At 43.1% G+C, this 16,592-nt stretch overlaps 2 protein-coding genes across 5 annotated transcripts in view; one reads left to right on the top strand and one right to left on the bottom strand.

The window, feature by feature from the left end:
* LOC118938365 (guanine nucleotide-binding protein subunit alpha-13) overlaps positions 1 to 1,528 on the bottom strand; it is a 43,889-nt gene extending 42,361 nt beyond the window's left edge. For both annotated transcript variants that reach the window (XM_036942031.1, XM_036942032.1), the window contains exon 1: positions 1,169 to 1,528. In XM_036942031.1, coding sequence (XP_036797926.1) covers positions 1,169 to 1,451 — 283 coding nt within the window. In that variant the 5' untranslated portion in view covers positions 1,452 to 1,528. The remainder of the gene's footprint in view (positions 1 to 1,168) is intronic.
* Positions 1,529 to 3,012: 1,484 nt separating this feature from the next.
* The window catches only part of LOC118938364 (regulator of G-protein signaling 9-like), a 30,712-nt gene continuing 17,132 nt past the window's right edge, over positions 3,013 to 16,592 (top strand). The window contains exons 1-8 of one of the 3 annotated variants that reach the window (XM_036942030.1): positions 3,013 to 3,276; positions 4,203 to 4,299; positions 6,276 to 6,326; positions 6,544 to 6,650; positions 8,140 to 8,191; positions 12,704 to 12,762; positions 13,200 to 13,276; positions 14,284 to 14,365. In XM_036942030.1, the coding sequence (XP_036797925.1) occupies positions 3,211 to 3,276; positions 4,203 to 4,299; positions 6,276 to 6,326; positions 6,544 to 6,650; positions 8,140 to 8,191; positions 12,704 to 12,762; positions 13,200 to 13,276; positions 14,284 to 14,365 (591 nt within the window). In that variant the 5' untranslated portion in view covers positions 3,013 to 3,210. The remainder of the gene's footprint in view (positions 3,277 to 4,202; positions 4,300 to 6,275; positions 6,327 to 6,543; positions 6,651 to 8,139; positions 8,192 to 12,703; positions 12,763 to 13,199; positions 13,277 to 14,283; positions 14,366 to 16,592) is intronic. The other 2 variants (XM_036942029.1, XM_036942028.1) reach the window with 2 other exon arrangements.

Here is a 16,592-nt window from a genome sequence, read left to right as displayed (position 1 = left end):
ACAATCGCAGACCACATGCATGGTGTCGTGTGCGTGCCCATGGTGGTGGTGGGGTTATGGTATGGGCAGGCATAAGCTACCGGACAAAGAACACAAATGCATTTTACAGATGGCAACTTGAATTTTTTTTACGGCATCTGTGACCAACAGATGAATCTGTATTCCCAGTCGTGAAATCCATAGATTAGGGACTAATGAATTTATTTCAATTGACTGATGATCTTCTATGAACTAACTCAGCAAAATATTGAATTGTTGCGTTTATATTTTTGTTCAGTATACACTCCGCAGCAACGAACAAGGAGTTACTAATTACATATTTGCCTTCCCTAAACTTTTAACAGTGTATTATCCGTCTCCACGTTTTAATCCCCTAGGATGCCCATCCGAGTCCTCGTATACGGCTTGGTTCCCATAACATGAAAACGTCATGCATCTGACTTCTCTCAAATATGTGCAATGGTGGTTAGGATTTACTTCATCTCGTTATATCCGCTGTGATTGAAACCATTTTAAGCTTTCTGATTTCCAAACTAGCTACCAAGTTATTTCACTATGACTGTTCAAGATTCATGTTTTTAAAAACACTAAAATAAGTGTATAAATAAGTTAAACTACAGCAACAAAGCTAGCTAGCTAGCGTATTAGTTAGCCAACGCTTACTGCTAGCTGGGTACATTGCCTGATAAAAAAAAAACAGCTGATAAACTGTCATACTATTTTCCAACCCCTGAATAATACTGACATGGGACAAACAATACGCGTGATATCAGGAGATATATATATTCAGACAACTGAATCATGCTCAAAGGGAAAACCCCCCGCTCGGGTATGTATGGCCTCATCTCTTCAAATCCCACTGGTGCACAGAAACAGTTTCAAATAAACATGGGCGTTTCTTCTAGCTTTGTGTGTCTGTGTGTGTGTGTGTGTTAGCTAGCTAACTAGGCTAGCGAAGAAAACAGATGTGAATGCGCCCGTCCTCCCCACATAGCTAGCTAGCATACCAAGTTACGGCTACTGTTAGCATGCTAGCTGGGTGGCTACTTCCCACTCAGACATCAACTCTTGAACAGAGCAAATAAGTCAACAAAGGCCCCGGGACAACAAAAAAAACTCACCAGTGGCGTTATATAAAAGTACAACGAACAACCTAAAAGTACCTTACCTTTAATTACATTACTAAAAATCGTGGCCTTGAACTCTTCTTTGGCCCGTTGATCGAAATCCTGACCATGGATGATGCGCATCTGCTTCAGGAAAGTGGACTTGCCGCTTTCACCCGCTCCGAGTAGGAGAATCTTCACCAGCCGTTTCACGTACGGCTTATCCCGCGAAATACCTTTGTCTATTTCTTTAGATTTCCTTAATTGTTCTGCCTCGTTACTCGTGAGCAGACAGTTTGGAAAACACACAGATAAAACGGACCGGGACGGCAGGAAATCCGCCATCTTTGAAACAACTTCATCGATACAGTAGAGAGAGTTGGTTTGAGGCTAGCGACTGGAGAGTCTACTCGCGGGCGGGTGGGGCGGGGCGCGATTACGATAACGTGTGTGTGTGTGTGTGTGAGCGCGCACAGGGCTAGCACAATGAGGGGGTTCGTTTAACTGGCCTGGTTACCGCGGTGTGTGGAGTTTAAACCGGGTGGAAAAGGGATTGCATTCGTTTTGGAACCGGGCTGCCTCCCGGGCCTGAGCCAGGTAACCCGCTCTGGCCGACGACGGCGAAGTCGGCTGAAAATAATAGTGACGTTTTCAAGCACGTGGATTGATGAGGAGGGTTCTGTATTTTAACATGCGAAAGTGATTGCTTTTGATAAAAAATATTTATCTGCCTTCCCAATGAAAACTAGTATGACAAATCTTATATTTATTGATTGAAAAAAATATGTGTGTTTTTGGACGATGCCTTGTTGACAACACGAGCGGTGCAGATTGCTGTTTGATTTGAGAAAGGTGCTCCTCCCTCGCAGTTTTCGCCCGATGATGTGACAGGACATTGCCCGGTTCAACCCGGGCCAGTGTAATATAATTTTCTCAATGTGAATAAACGTTTGGGCGGATGACAAAAGGTTGCCCATATCCTCAGATTTTGTTACACTTTGAAGCTCACTCATTGCAATTTCTAGAGTAACTGAAATTCATTGTTTTAGACCAGCCTACAAGTTATTTATGGCTAGGGGGATTTCAATATAGGAATTTGTTCAAAAGGTAATTGCGAATAATAATTGATAACACAATTGAAAAATCACACCTTTAATACAGTAACAAACCATAGCCTACACACATTGTGCCTCACTTAGAAATACGAGTCGCCATCTTGGGGAAACAGAAACAAAATAAACAGTCGGTGGTTGTATTTGATGAACGTTTTATTAAAAATAATGGATTTCAACAAACAAAGACAGGCACGCAACAACAAGATTCACTCCGAACACTCTCGTCTACACTCCACCTTGCGGATGTGGTATCGTGGAGGTGGTGAGGCTTCAGGAGATGAGATATACACTGGTTACAACATGACAACACATCAGAAGGGTGCACTGCATGCAGGTCGTCATAATTTAATATCATGCATTTATCGGCAGTACCACCTGGGTGCGGTAGAGGGCAGTGTATACCCGGGGAGTCATGTCGGTCCGACACCTTCACCTGTGGTATCGTTTTTGGCACCATCTGTGGTTATTACCTGTGAAATTCATAGGCCTAAATGAGAGATCAAATTAAAGTATATATTATGTGACAAATTATTATTATTTTATCATCCAGTGAATTGATCGCAAAAAAAATGGATTGTTTTTATCCTTCCTCTTTCACTACATTCTGGGGCGACAAATATTTTACGTGGATTTAAAACATATATTTATATATTTCAATAAACGATAATCCAACAACTGTTACATTTCAATTCAAGGTTTTACTGCCATAATGCCACCAAATTGATAGTTGCTTGATTGTGTGACGTATGTTGGTGTCACTGTCACACGTAACAGGTTGTTAAACCAGAGTTTTAGCCGAGCTGTCATTGGTTGATAAATCCGTCCTTGCGCTTTCTGGCCCCTCTCACGCAATCTCTGACGCGCGGTCAATGGAATAAACTACTGTCCCAGCCCCGGGTATACCATTATACCTGTGTGATCACTTTTTTTCATGAACATTTCTTACCTGGATTTTCTTCTTTAGGTCCGCGTATCGACTGACCGCAAACATGACAATTAGGACGCTGAGAGATTATGGTCAGCACTACCGACCACGGATGGCATGCCTAAAAAATGTAGGTTACCTACCAGTACGTTTACGTCATTTATCAGTACTTTTAAATGTTTTGATAAAAAGGTAATAGACTTTAGATAAACTAAAAGTTGACATCATGTCGATTGATTTTAGGTGTGCTGGTGATAGCCTACTTGTTGATAGATTATTATAGTTTACAGTAAATTCACGAGGAGCCCCAAGATTGTTGTTTCAATTTCCCCTTTCATGTCTTAAAAAAACAACGAATCAATTGGTTTGTAAAAGTTAATTGTAAAATGTTATTTATTTACCAGAGGTTCTAATTTGGTGGATTTGGCCGCTCATAATCCTGTTCCCATCCAATTACAAATGGAAATGGAACAACGGGAAAGTCATCACGACTTTCAACGTGGTAGTCTGCATAGCGTCATCAAAAGATGCTACTAGACTCACGTTATTGTTTCATACCCTGTAGGCTACTGCATATTTATTTTGTTTACAGCGAAGAGATTGTAAAACCTCTCGGAGATCCAATCTCAATCGAACCTCTAAACAAGGCTTTCTTATACTTGTGGGGTCAGGACTCAAAGTGGGCCCTGGGTAATGTGGAGAGGTGGGTAGTGAGTTATGAGAATGCATCTATAATCACCCATTATTTCTTCTTGATTCGGGTCGTTGTTGGACCATTTGTGTCACAGGAGGACGGTCAATTTCTTATTTGGGTCTCGAGCTAAAAAAGTTCAAGAACCCTTGCTCTAAACCAATTAGCTGCTTGGACAGCAGGGGGGAAATGGCTCTGAGCCAATCAGGTCCTCCACATCTCAGAGGTCAGAGGTATCATACAGAACACATCATCACTATGACCTTTAACCTGATAGGACTGTTTTCTTCCATTTTCGTTGAAACAAACCAAAGTGTATTTTGAGTCTGGGTGTCTCCCCCCCCCCCCCCCCCAACCTGCTCCAGGTGGAGGTGTTTGTGGTTGAGATGCAGGATCCTAAGAGTGGGGTGAAGGGTGCCGACCAGAAACTCAACGTAACCATTATCCCACACGTCATCAACGGTGAGTCACAGCACCAGATGGTCGCCACCACTGAGAGACATATCTCCTCAAACAATATCCCCTCCCATCTCTAGTATACTATGACAATGTTTTGCCCTAGATCCTTTTCCTGGTGGAGTGAAATATGGCCACTGTAGCCATGTAGCAGGGCTGAAACAACCCAAACATTCAACTGAAGCCGCCAATAGAAAGCTAGGTAGCGGCGCTGCCCGGTAGGGGAAACGGTAGGGAAACACCTCCCATCAATGCTACATTGTTGTTATTTAAAAAACAAACAGAATTCTGGGAAGTTGTGGGTAGTTATTGGACAAGCTAAGATTCTAGAACTGCGGCAGTCTGTTTTGTAGACCGCCTGCTAGGCTTGCTACTGAAGGTTATATAAGACAGCTGTCAATTGGATCAGATCTGTGTGGGGGCTTTGTGCTCCCAAGCTGCCCTCTAATCCCGGGCTAAGACCAGGGCCAGAGGGGAAAGGTCACACTTACATCCCACATGGCACAGTGCACTGTGTAGATTTATAGGCGTGGTCTAATCTAGAGCACTATAGAGGGAATAATGTAGCAACATGGTCCTTCCCTCCCTTCATCTCCAGCCCTCCTGTTCATCCCAAATAGCACCCTATTCCCTACATAGTGCACTGTGTAGACTTATAGGCGTGGTCTAATCTAGAGCACTATAGAGGGAATAATGTAGCAACATGGTCCTTCTTTCCCTTCATCTCCAGCCCTCCTGTTCATCCCAAATAGCACCCTATTCCCTACATAGTGCACTGTGTAGATTTATAGGCGTGGTCTAATCTAGAGCACTATAGAGGGAATAATGTAGCAACATGGTCCTTCCCTCCCTTCATCTCCAGCCCTCCTGTTCATCCCAAATAGCACCCTATTCCCTACATAGTGCACTGTGTAGATTTATAGGCGTGGTCTAATCTAGAGCACTATAGAGGGAATAATGTAGCAACATGGTCCTTCCCTCCCTTCATCTCCAGCCCTCCTGTTCATCCCAAATAGCACCCTATTCCCTACATAGTGCACTGTGTAGACTTATAGGCGTGGTCTAATCTAGAGCACTATAGAGGGAATAATGTAGCAACATGGTCCTTCCCTCCCTTCATCTCCAGCCCTCCTGTTCATCCCAAATAGCACCCTATTCCCTACATAGTGCACTACGTAGCCTTATGGGCCCTGGTCCAAACTATATAGGAAATAGGGTTCCGTTTGGGCGTCCAGGAGGGCTGGAGATGAATGGAAGGAAGGACCATGTGACAGACAGGAAATTGTCATCACAGTCATGGTACTTCCTGCTTCAGTGCTGGTTGTTATTGTGATTTGTAGTTTTTCATGAAAAAACAGACAGATATATATATATATACTGATCAATCTAATCACAAGTTAAGCTATACGGCATAAACTCCCACACATTGTTATCAAGTGAATGGATTCTGCACTGTGTCTGAGCCAGGTAGTAGCTTCAACAGGTAGTCTGTGTGTAGATCAGGCCTGTGAGAGCCAGGTAGTACCTTCAACAGGTAGTCTGTGTGTAGGCCAGGCCTGTGAGAGCCAGGTAGTACCTTCAACAGGCAGTCTGTGTGTAGACCAGGCCTGTGAGAGCCAGGTAGTACCTTCAACAGGTAGTCTGTGTGTAGACCAGGCCTGTGAGAGCCAGGTAGTAGCTTCAACAGGTAGTCTGTGTGTAAACCAGGCCTGTGAGAGCCAGGTAGTACCTTCAACAGGTAGTCTGTGTGTAGACCAGGCCTGTGAGAGCCAGGTAGTGTACCTTCAACAGGTAATCTGTGTGTAGACCAGGCCTGTGAGAGCCAGGTAGTGTACCTTCAACAGGTAGTCTGTGTGTAGACCAGGCCTGTGAGAGCCAGGTAGTACCTTCAACAGGTAGTCTGTGTGTAGACCAGGCCTGTGAGAGCCAGCTCACTGATGTCATGCTGTGAAATCAATATTCACTTGTCATCCATCACACAGGGCAGGACATTCTAGCATGGATTGTCACCAAAATGAAGGTTACCACAGAAGGTAAGCAACTGGATTCTGCTGGGTAATTATATCAATTAATCCAACACAATTAAGGTGTTTTTTTAACTGTAATTACTACTTCATTACCATGTTATTATGCAAGCAAGTCACTAGTAGTTAAAGGCTGTAAACTAAAGTATAACCAAGAGCTTTGATAATATATGAACTCTCACCCCCTTCTCTCCTCCTCCTCCTCTCGTCCCCCTCCCTCCACCAGAGGCCCAGGCGTTTGGGACCATGCTGGTGGCCTACGGGTACATCTACCCCCTCCAGAACCACAGGAAGTTGGTCCTGGTCCCCGACAGCACCCTCTACCGCTTCCAGGTACCTGCCTGTAACTACCTGTGTCTATCCACCTGTATCTCCCTGTATCTACCTGTGTCTATCTACCTGTATATCCCTGTATCTACCTGTGTCTATCTACCTGTATCTCCCTGTAACTACCTGTGTCTATCTACCTATGTCTATCTACCTGTATCTCCCTGTGTCTATCTACCTGTATCTCCCTGTATCTCCCTGTGTCTATCTACCTGTGTCTATCTACCTGTATATCCCTGTATCTACCTGTGTCTATCTACCTGTATCTACCTGTAACTACCTGTAACTACCTGTGTCTATCTACCTGTATCTCCCTGTGTCTATCTCCCTGTGTCTATCTACCTGTGTCTATCTCCCTGTAACTACCTGTGTCTATCCACCTGTATCTCCCTGTATCTACCTGTGTCTATCTACCTGTATCTACCTGTAACTACCTGTATCTACCTGTGTCTATCTACCTGTATCTACCTGTAACTACCTGTGTCTATCTACCTGTAACTACCTGTGTCTATCTACCTGTATCTCCCTGTATCTCCCTGTGTCTATCTACCTGTGTCTATCTACCTGTATCTCCCTGTGTCTATCTACCTGTGTCTATCTACCTGTGTCTATCTACCTGTATCTCCCTGTAACTACCTGTGTCTATCTACCTGTATATCCCTGTATCTACCTGTCTATCTACCTGTATCTACCTGTATCTCCCTGTAACTACCTGTGTCTATCTACCTGTATATCCCTGTATCTACCTGTGTCTATCTACCTGTATATCCCTGTATCTACCTGTGTCTATCTCCCTGTATCTCCCTGTAACTACCTGTGTCTATCTCCCTGTAACTACCTGTGTCTATCTCCCTGTAACTACCTGTGTCTATCTACCTGTAACTACCTGTGTCTATCTACCTGTATCTCCCTGTAACTACCTGTGTCTATCTCCCTGTATCTCCCTGTAACTACCTGTGTCTATCTCCCTGTAACTACCTGTGTCTATCTCCCTGTATCTCCCTGTAACTACATGTGTCTATCTACCTGTAACCACCTGTGTCTATCTCCCTGTAACTACCTGTGTCTATCTCCCTGTAACTACCTGTGTCTATCTCCCTGTAACTACCTGTGTCTATCTACCTGTAACTACCTGTGTCTATCTACCTGTATCTCCCTGTAACTACCTGTGTCTATCTACCTGTAACTACCTGTGTCTATCTACCTGTATCTCCCTGTAACTACCTGTGTCTATCTACCTGTAACTACCTGTGTCTATCTACCTGTATCTCCCTGAAACTACCTGTGTCTATCTACCTGTAACTACCTGTGTCTATCTACCTGTATCTCCCTGTAACTACCTGCGTCTATCTCCCTGTAACTACCTGTGTCTATCTACCTGTATCTACCTGTAACTACCTGTGTCTATCTCCCTGTATCTCCCTGGAACTACCTGTGTCAGAGGCAGAGCAAATGACTAATCTTCATGTCACTGTCTGTCCCAACCTTTCCGCAGACCCCTTATTTCTGGCCCGTGCAGAAGTGGCCCGCTGAGGACATAGACTATGGTGGGTTTATCTTCTGTAGTGGCCCGCTGAGGACATAGACTATGGTGGGTTTATCTTCTGTAGTGGCCCCTCTGAGAACATAGACTATGGTGGGTTTATCTTCTGTAGTGGCCCGCTGAGGACATAGACTATGGTGGGTTTATCTTCTGTAGTGGCCCGCTGAGGACATAGACTATGGTGGGTTTATCTTCTGTAGTGGCCCGCTGAGGACATAGACTATGGTGGGTTTATCTTCTGTAGTGGCCCCTCTGAGAACATAGACTATGGTGGGTTTATCTTCTGTAGTGGCCCCTCTGAGGACATAGACTATGGTGGGTTTATCTTCTGTAGTGGCCCCTCTGAGGACATAGACTATGGTGGGTTTATCTTCTTTTGTGGCCCGTCTGAGGGCATAGACTATGGTGGGTTTATCTTCTGTAGTGGCCCCTCTGAGAACATAGACTATGGTGGGTTTACCTTCTGTAGTGAAAGGAGAGTGAATGTCCAGTCACTGTCAGATACTTATTTGTATGTATTTAAACACATAATAAATGAGTGTGTAGATCAGCTTCAATACTGCAGATAGATTGTGGCTTCTATCTGTAACAGCTGTTGGAAGGAGTGGAGGACCAAGGTGCAGTACATGTTCATCTTTTATTAAAATAACTGAACACTGATTAACCAAAATAACAAAGAGAATGAACAAAAACCAACTACCCACAAAACCCATGTTGGAAAAAGCTACCTAAGTATGGATCTCAATCAGAGACAACGATAGACAGCTGCCTCTGATTGAGAACCACACCCGGCCAAAACAACAAAGAAATACAAAACATAGAATGCCCGCTCTAGTCACACCCTGGCCTAACCAAAATATTTTCAGCAAACTTAACGTGTAAATATTTGTATGAACATGACAAGATTCAACAACTGAGACATAAACTGAACAAGTTCCACAGACATGTGACTAACAGAAATGGAATAATGTGTCCCTGAACAAAGGGGGGGGGGGGTCAAAATCAAAAGTAACAGTCATCATCTGGTGTGGCCACCAGCTGCATTAAGTACTGCAGTGCATCTCCTCCTCATGGACTGCACCAGATTTGACAGTTCTTGCTGTGAGATGTTACCCCACTCTTCCACCAAGGCACCTGCAAGTTCCCAGACATTTCTGGGGGGAATGTCCCTAGCCCTCAACCTCGGATCCAAAAGGTCCCAGACGTGACTGTTTGAGGTTGTGGACAGGTGTCTTTTATACTGATAACAAGTTCAAACAGGTGCCATTAATACAGGTAACGAGTGGAGGACAGAGGAGCCTCTTAAAGAAGAAGTTACAGGTCTGTGAGAGTCAGAAATCTTGCTTGTTTGTAGGTGACCAAATACTTAGTTTCCACCATAATTTGCTAATAAATTCATTAAAAATCCTACAATGTGATTTTCTGGATTTAGTTGAAGTGTACCTATGATGAAAATTACAGGCCTCTCATCTTTTTAAGTGGGAGAACTTGCACAATTGGTGGCTGACTAAATACTTTTTTGCCCCACTGTATAAGACATTCTATTGGTTGCAAGAATTTTTTATAAAAATGGAAAATCTCAAAGTTTTAATCCAGCATTGTTTTGTGTATCACTGTGACATGGAGTCAGTAGATTGAAAATATCTTCCCAATTATTTTGCGGTCTCTATGGCACAGCTGTCAATGTTTTGGTCCTTAAATGAAACTGGTCCACTTTTTTATTATTCATCACAATTTTCTTTAACCAATGTTGGTCTTTAATGCCGGGCCGACAGATAACTTCCTGCCTTTCTCTCCCTTCCACTTGCCTCTTCCATTTTTGCGTTAATGCTGCAATTAGTTGGTTGTAATTTTGGGTAGAGCAAATATTTCCATATATTTATGTTAGCTGTGTCTTATTTATGATATAATTTACAAAGATTATACTTTTTTTTTATTCTCAATTTTTGTTTTTTTTTAAAACCAATTACTATATTTGAGTTTAACTATAATAATAGTTGTTTTATTTGTTCTGTCTTTTCTGGTTGATTAAACTGAAATTGCAACCAACTTTCTATGGCTTGTTTTAAAAATAGCAATATTTTGGAGATTATTTCATTTTCAAATAACCGCAAGTGAGAGGTTGTCGTCTGAATAAAGGGGAAAAAGGCCATTATTCAACATGGGGTCAGACATGCTTACTAATCTGCTAGAGAACCAGTTCAGATTTAAGTATAACTTTTGTATGACTGAAGCCTTTAAGTGAGAGATCTAATGCTTTAATATTTATAATTTCATATTTATTATATAAATAGGCCCATTTAATTCTGGCTTCCCATTCCAAATAAAATTTAATATTTTTTTGCTCATATAATTTAAAAAACAGGTCGCTAGGTGTAGGCAAGACCATAAGCAAATAGGTAAACTGGGATTTGACTAAATAGTTAATCAGGGTAAACTGGGATATGACTAAAGAGTTAATCAGGGTAAATTGGGATATGACTAAAGGAGTTAATCAGGGTAAATTGGGATATGACTAAAGGAGTTAATCAGGGTAAACTGGGATATGACTAAAGAGTTAATCAGGGTAAACTGGGATATGACTAAAGAGTTAATCAGGGTAAACTGGGATATGACTAAAGGAGTTAATCAGGGTAAACTGGGATATGACTAAAGAGTTAATCAGGGTAAATTGGGATATGACTAAAGAGTTAATCAGGGTAAATTGGGATATGACTAAAGGAGTTAATCAGGGTAAACTGGGATCTGACTAAAGAGTTAAACAGGGTAAACTGGGATATGACTAAAGGAGTTAATCAGGGTAAACTGGGATATGACTAAAGAGTTAAACAGGGTAAACTGGGATATGACTAAAGGAGTTAATCAGGGTAAACTGGGATATGACTAAAGAGTTAATCAGGGTAAACTGGGATCTGACTAAAGAGTTAAACAGGGTAAACTGGGATATGACTAAAGGAGTTAATCAGGGTAAACTGGGATATGACTAAAGAGTTAATCAGGGTAAACTGGGATCTGACTAAAGAGTTAAACAGGGTAAACTGGGATATGACTAAAGAGTTGATCAGGGTAAACTGGGATCTGACTAAAGAGTTAAACAGGGTAAACTGGGATATGACTAAAGAGTTGATCAGGGCGATTTTTTCCACCAATAGACAGGTATTTGCCTTTCCATGGTAACAACATCTGATCTATTTTTGCTAAGTTTCTATTAAAATGTATTATTGTAGTGAGATAACTTCTTTCTTTCGGGATATGAATACCGAGTCTGTCAACTTCAGCGTCAGACCATTTTATTGGTAAACTACACGCTAATGTAAAAGTTATAGATTTTTAGTGATCCAATATGTAACATAGTAAGTACACTTATCACAATTTGTTTGTAATCCAGAGAGGGTAGGAAAAGTATCTAGATCCTCTATGAGGCTGTGGAGGGATCCAGATTGTGGATTGAAAAGAAAACATGAATCGTCAGCGATTCAATGACACCTGTTTTTAAGCTGTCAGCTACTTCTTAGTGTGACTGTTGTTCCAGCTAGTTAAGATAGTGACACAATAACATTCTGAGTCACATGTTCAGATAGTGACACAATAACATTCTGAGTCACATGTTCAGATAGTGACACAATAACATTCTGGGTCACATGTTCAGATAGTGACACAATAACATTCTGAGTCACATGTTCAGATAGTGACACAATAAACATTCTGGGTCACATGTTCAGATAGTGACACAATAACATTCTGAGTCACATGTTCAGATAGTGACACAATAACATTCTGAGTCACATGTTCAGATAGTGACACAATAAACATTCTGAGTCACATGTTCAGATAGTGACACAATAACATTCTGAGTCACATGTTCAGATAGTGACACAATAACATTCTGAGTCACATGTTCAGATAGTGACACAATAACATTCTGAGTCACATGTTCAGATAGTGACACAATAACATTCTGAGTCACATGTTCAGATAGTGACACAATAACATTCTGAGTCACATGTTCAGATAGTGACACAATAACATTCTGAGTCACATGTTAAGATAGTGACACAATAAACATTCTGGGTCACATGTTCAGATAGTGACACAATAAACATTCTGGGTCACATGTTCAGATAGTGACACAATAACATTCTGAGTCACATGTTCAGATAGTGACACAATAACATTCTGAGTCACATGTTCAGATAGTGACACAATAAACATTCTGGGTCACATGTTCAGATAGTGACACAATAAACATTCTGGGTCACATGTTCAGATAGTGACACAATAACATTCTGAGTCACATGTTAAGATAGTGACACAATAAACATTCTGGGTCACATGTTCAGATAGTGACACAATAAACATTCTGAGTCACATGTTCAGATAGTGACACAATAAACATTCTGAGTCACATTTTCTCACGTAGACAAGCTGATGATGTATTGGCCCAGTTTTCTGCACCAGGCTGAGGTAAAGATGTGGTGAATAACATGTCGTATACTCCCCCTCTCTCTCCCTAAAGCCATCTACCTGGCCAGGAGAAACATCCGGAAGAAGGGGATGCTGGAGCCCTATGAGCAGGTACTACAGGGGCGGGGATGCTGGAGCCCTATGAACAGGTACTACAGAGGGGGGGATGCTGGAGCCCTATGAGCAGGTACTACGGGGGGGGGGGGGATGCTGGGGCCCTATGAGCAGGTACTACGGGGGGGGGTGCACATCTTCAATAAATCCCACTTACTACGACAGTGATATGCTGTTGTCTCACCTAGCTATCTCTGGATAAGAACATCTGCTAAATGACTAACATGTTCATGTCAGGTACAGTAGCTGTCTCACCCATAGGGCTGTAGTGGTGGTTTAAGGGTTATATTCTGTTTGCTGGGGGTTCCTAAGCAGGATGGAGGAGATAAATATTTCTTTACACACATGAATCTGTTCTTTCAGCGTCGGGGGATTTTGTCGTCTAACTATTTGACTTTTAGTTATTTTAGCCAAACATCTGTTGTTTTCAACAGCAACACTACGACAATCTCCACAAATGGATGAACCCCAAGTGGGATTTCATCGTGATGCAGGCTACCGAGCAGTACAAGTATGTAACCTTCTGTTGTCTGAAGACTGGATTAGACCGCTGTTTATGTGTTGGTAGGGACCCACACACTGTGCAGGCTTTTGATCCAGACCAGCATTAACATGTCTGAATGACCTAATCAAGAGCTGTGTGATGATTCAGACCAGCATTAGCATGTCTGAATGACCTAATCAAGAGCTGTGTGATGATTCAGACCAGCATTAACATGTCTGATTGACCTAATCAAGAGCTGTGTGATGATTCAGACCAGCATTAGCATGTCCGATTCACCTAATCAAGAGCTGTGTGATGATTCAGACCAGCATTAGCATGTCTGAATGACCTAATCAAGAGCTGTGTGATGATTCAGACCAGCATTAGCATGTCCGATTCACCTAATCAAGAGCTGTGTGATGATTCAGACCAGCATTAGCATGTCTGAATGACCTAATCAAGAGCTGTGTGATGATTCAGACCAGCATTAGCATGTCCGATTCACCTAATCAAGAGCTGTGTGATTATTTGAATCAGATGTGTTAGTGCTTGGATGAATAAAAGCCTTCACACCTTGTGGGTCCCCAAGACCAGGTGTAATTCAATAGTGACCTGTCTCTCTTTGTCTCCTGTATCTCCTGTCTCTCTTTGTCTCCTGTCTCTCCTGTCTCTCTTTGTCTCCTGTATCTCCTGTCTGTCTCTCCTGTCTGTCTGTCTGTCTCTCCTGTGTCTGTCTCCTGTCTGTCTCTCTTTGTCTCCTGTATCTCCTGTCTGTCTGTCTGTCTGTCTCTCTTTGTCTCCTGTATCTCCTGTCTGTCTCTCCTGTCTGTCTCCTGTCTGTCTCTCTTTGTCTCCTGTCTCTCCTGTCTCTCTTTGTCTCCTGTATCTACCTCCTTTCCCCTGTCTGTTTCTCCGATATGTGTTCTGACTGTTTCTGTCTCCTGTCTCTCCTGTCTGTCTGTCTGTCTGTCTCCCCTGTTTCTGTCTCCTGTCTGTCTGTCTCCCCTGTTTCTGTCTGTCTGTCTGTCTGTCAGGGCTAATAAAGAGAGGAAGAAGCCAGACAGAGTGGTGTTGGACTGTCAGGAGAGAGCCTACTGGATAGTACACAGGCCACCAGTGAGTACGGACCCACCAAAGTGTTTGTGTGTGTGTGTGTATCCACAAGGACAGGATATTGTTGCTGTCAGCCTATGAGCTCCATAGCGTCTAGTCCCGCTCTCTCTCCATTCACCGTGACTCTGTTTCGGGATGGAATTTACTCTGACCCCGCCGTAACGTTTGATGTGGTAGTAAACAGCTCGGAGGCAAGTGTATCCTTTTATGTTATTTACTGTGGAACTCACTTGACTAGGGACTACAGTGGGGCGTCTCTGCTAAACGGTCACATGACTAATGACAAGTTAAGTTCACGGTCATATCCCTACGCAGAATACTCCAGTGATAGTTGTATCACCCAGTAGTGTTAATACGCATCACATAGGAACTATATCAGCTCACATCTTCCCTCCTCTTAATCTGTAGACCTCAATGAGACCTGAATGAGACCTCTATGAGACTTGAATGAGACCTCTATGAGACTTGAATGAGACCTCTATGAGACCTGAATGAGACCTCTATGAGACCTGAATAAGACCTCTATGAGACCTCTATGAGACCTGAATGAGACCTGAATGAGACCCCCTATGAGACCTGAATGAGACCCCTTATGAGACCTGAATGAGACCCCTATGAGACCTGAATGAGACCTCTATGAGACCTGAATGAGACCTCTATGAGTCCTGTATGAGACCCCTATGAGACCTCTATGAGTCCTGTATGAGACCCCTATGAGACCTCTGAGACCTGAATGAGACCTGAATGAGACCTCTATGAGACCTCTATGAGACCTGAATGAGACCTCTATGAGACCTGAATGAGACCTCTATGAGACCTGAATGAGACCTCTGAGACCTGATTGAGACCTGAATGAAACCTCTATGAGACCTGAATGAGACCTGAGTGAGACCTCTGAGACCTGAATGAGACCCCTATGAGACCTCTATGAGTCCTCTATGAGACCTGAATGAGACCTCTATGAGTCCTCTATGAGTCCCCTATGAGACCTGTATGAGACCTGAATGAGACCTCTGAGACCTGAATGAGACTTCTATGAGACCTCTATGAGACCTGAATGAGTCCTCTATGAGACCTGAATGAGACCTCTATGAGACCTGAATGAGACCTCTATGAGTCCTCTATGAGTCCTGTATGAGACCTCTGAGACCTGAATGAGACCTCTGAGTCCTCTATTAGACCTCTATGAGACCCGAATGAGACCTCTATGAGACCTGAATGAGACCTCTATTAGACCTCTATGAGTCCTGTATGAGACCTCTATGAGACCCCCATGAGACCTGAATGAGACACATATGAGACCACTATGAGACCTCTATAAAACCTCTATTAAACCCTTATGACACCTCTATGACACCCCTATGAGACCTGTAAATGTTATTACATGACCAATAATAACAAGTTTCTCTAGTCTGTCCATGACACAATACTACGCCCCGTTTCCATGACTAAGTCAGTTTCCCCCGGCAACGGTTCCTGTTCTTTTCTTTTTTCTTCTCAACAAAACTTTTCTTTCAACATCACAGTCTCATTCTTTTCAGTCTTTCAACTTGAACTAAAGGCTGCTGGGTGGACTACCAGTTTCCTGCATAGAGATGTTGAGTGTTATTGTGTCTCTCCGTCTCCATGAGGCCGTGGTCCAGACAGACAGAACAGCAACAGCAGCAGAGCGTCAGCCTCATCCAGAACTAGAGGTCTACTGGGATCGATCCAGTCTGTATTACACACGGCTGTCAGTCAACCACTACATGAGAACTAACAGGGGTCGTCAGTTGAAACATTGTTTTTTTTGGGGGGGGGGGGGGGGGGGGGGGGGGGGGGGGCATCGCCAAGGACTATGTGTGATGTAATAGAACACAGGGGAAATTATACGAGGTGTTTTTAGGACATGGGGGAATAATCAAACCTGTTTACTCAGTTCGGGTAGGCCTCCACGCTGCAGCAGGAAACTAGGAGGGCTGCTTGACAACACTGAGGAAAATCCAACCTGTTACTCGGTTCAGGTAGGCCTCCACGCTGCAGCAGGAAACTAGGAGGGCTGCTTGACAACACTGAGGAAAATCAAACCTGTTACTCAGTTCAGGTAGGCCTCCACGCTGCAGCAGGAAACTAGGAGGGCTGCTTGACAACACTGAGGAAAATCAAACCTGTTACTCAGTTCAGGTAGGCCTCTACGCTGCAGCAGGAAACTAGGAGGGCTGCTTGACAACACTGAGGAAAATCAAACCTG

Source organism: Oncorhynchus mykiss, chromosome 13, assembly GCF_013265735.2.
Source record: "Oncorhynchus mykiss isolate Arlee chromosome 13, USDA_OmykA_1.1, whole genome shotgun sequence".
In the NCBI taxonomy this organism is placed as follows: Eukaryota; Metazoa; Chordata; class Actinopteri; order Salmoniformes; family Salmonidae; genus Oncorhynchus; species Oncorhynchus mykiss.
Note: the sequence above shows the minus strand (reverse complement) of the source record. Positions and strands in the feature narration are given on the sequence as shown.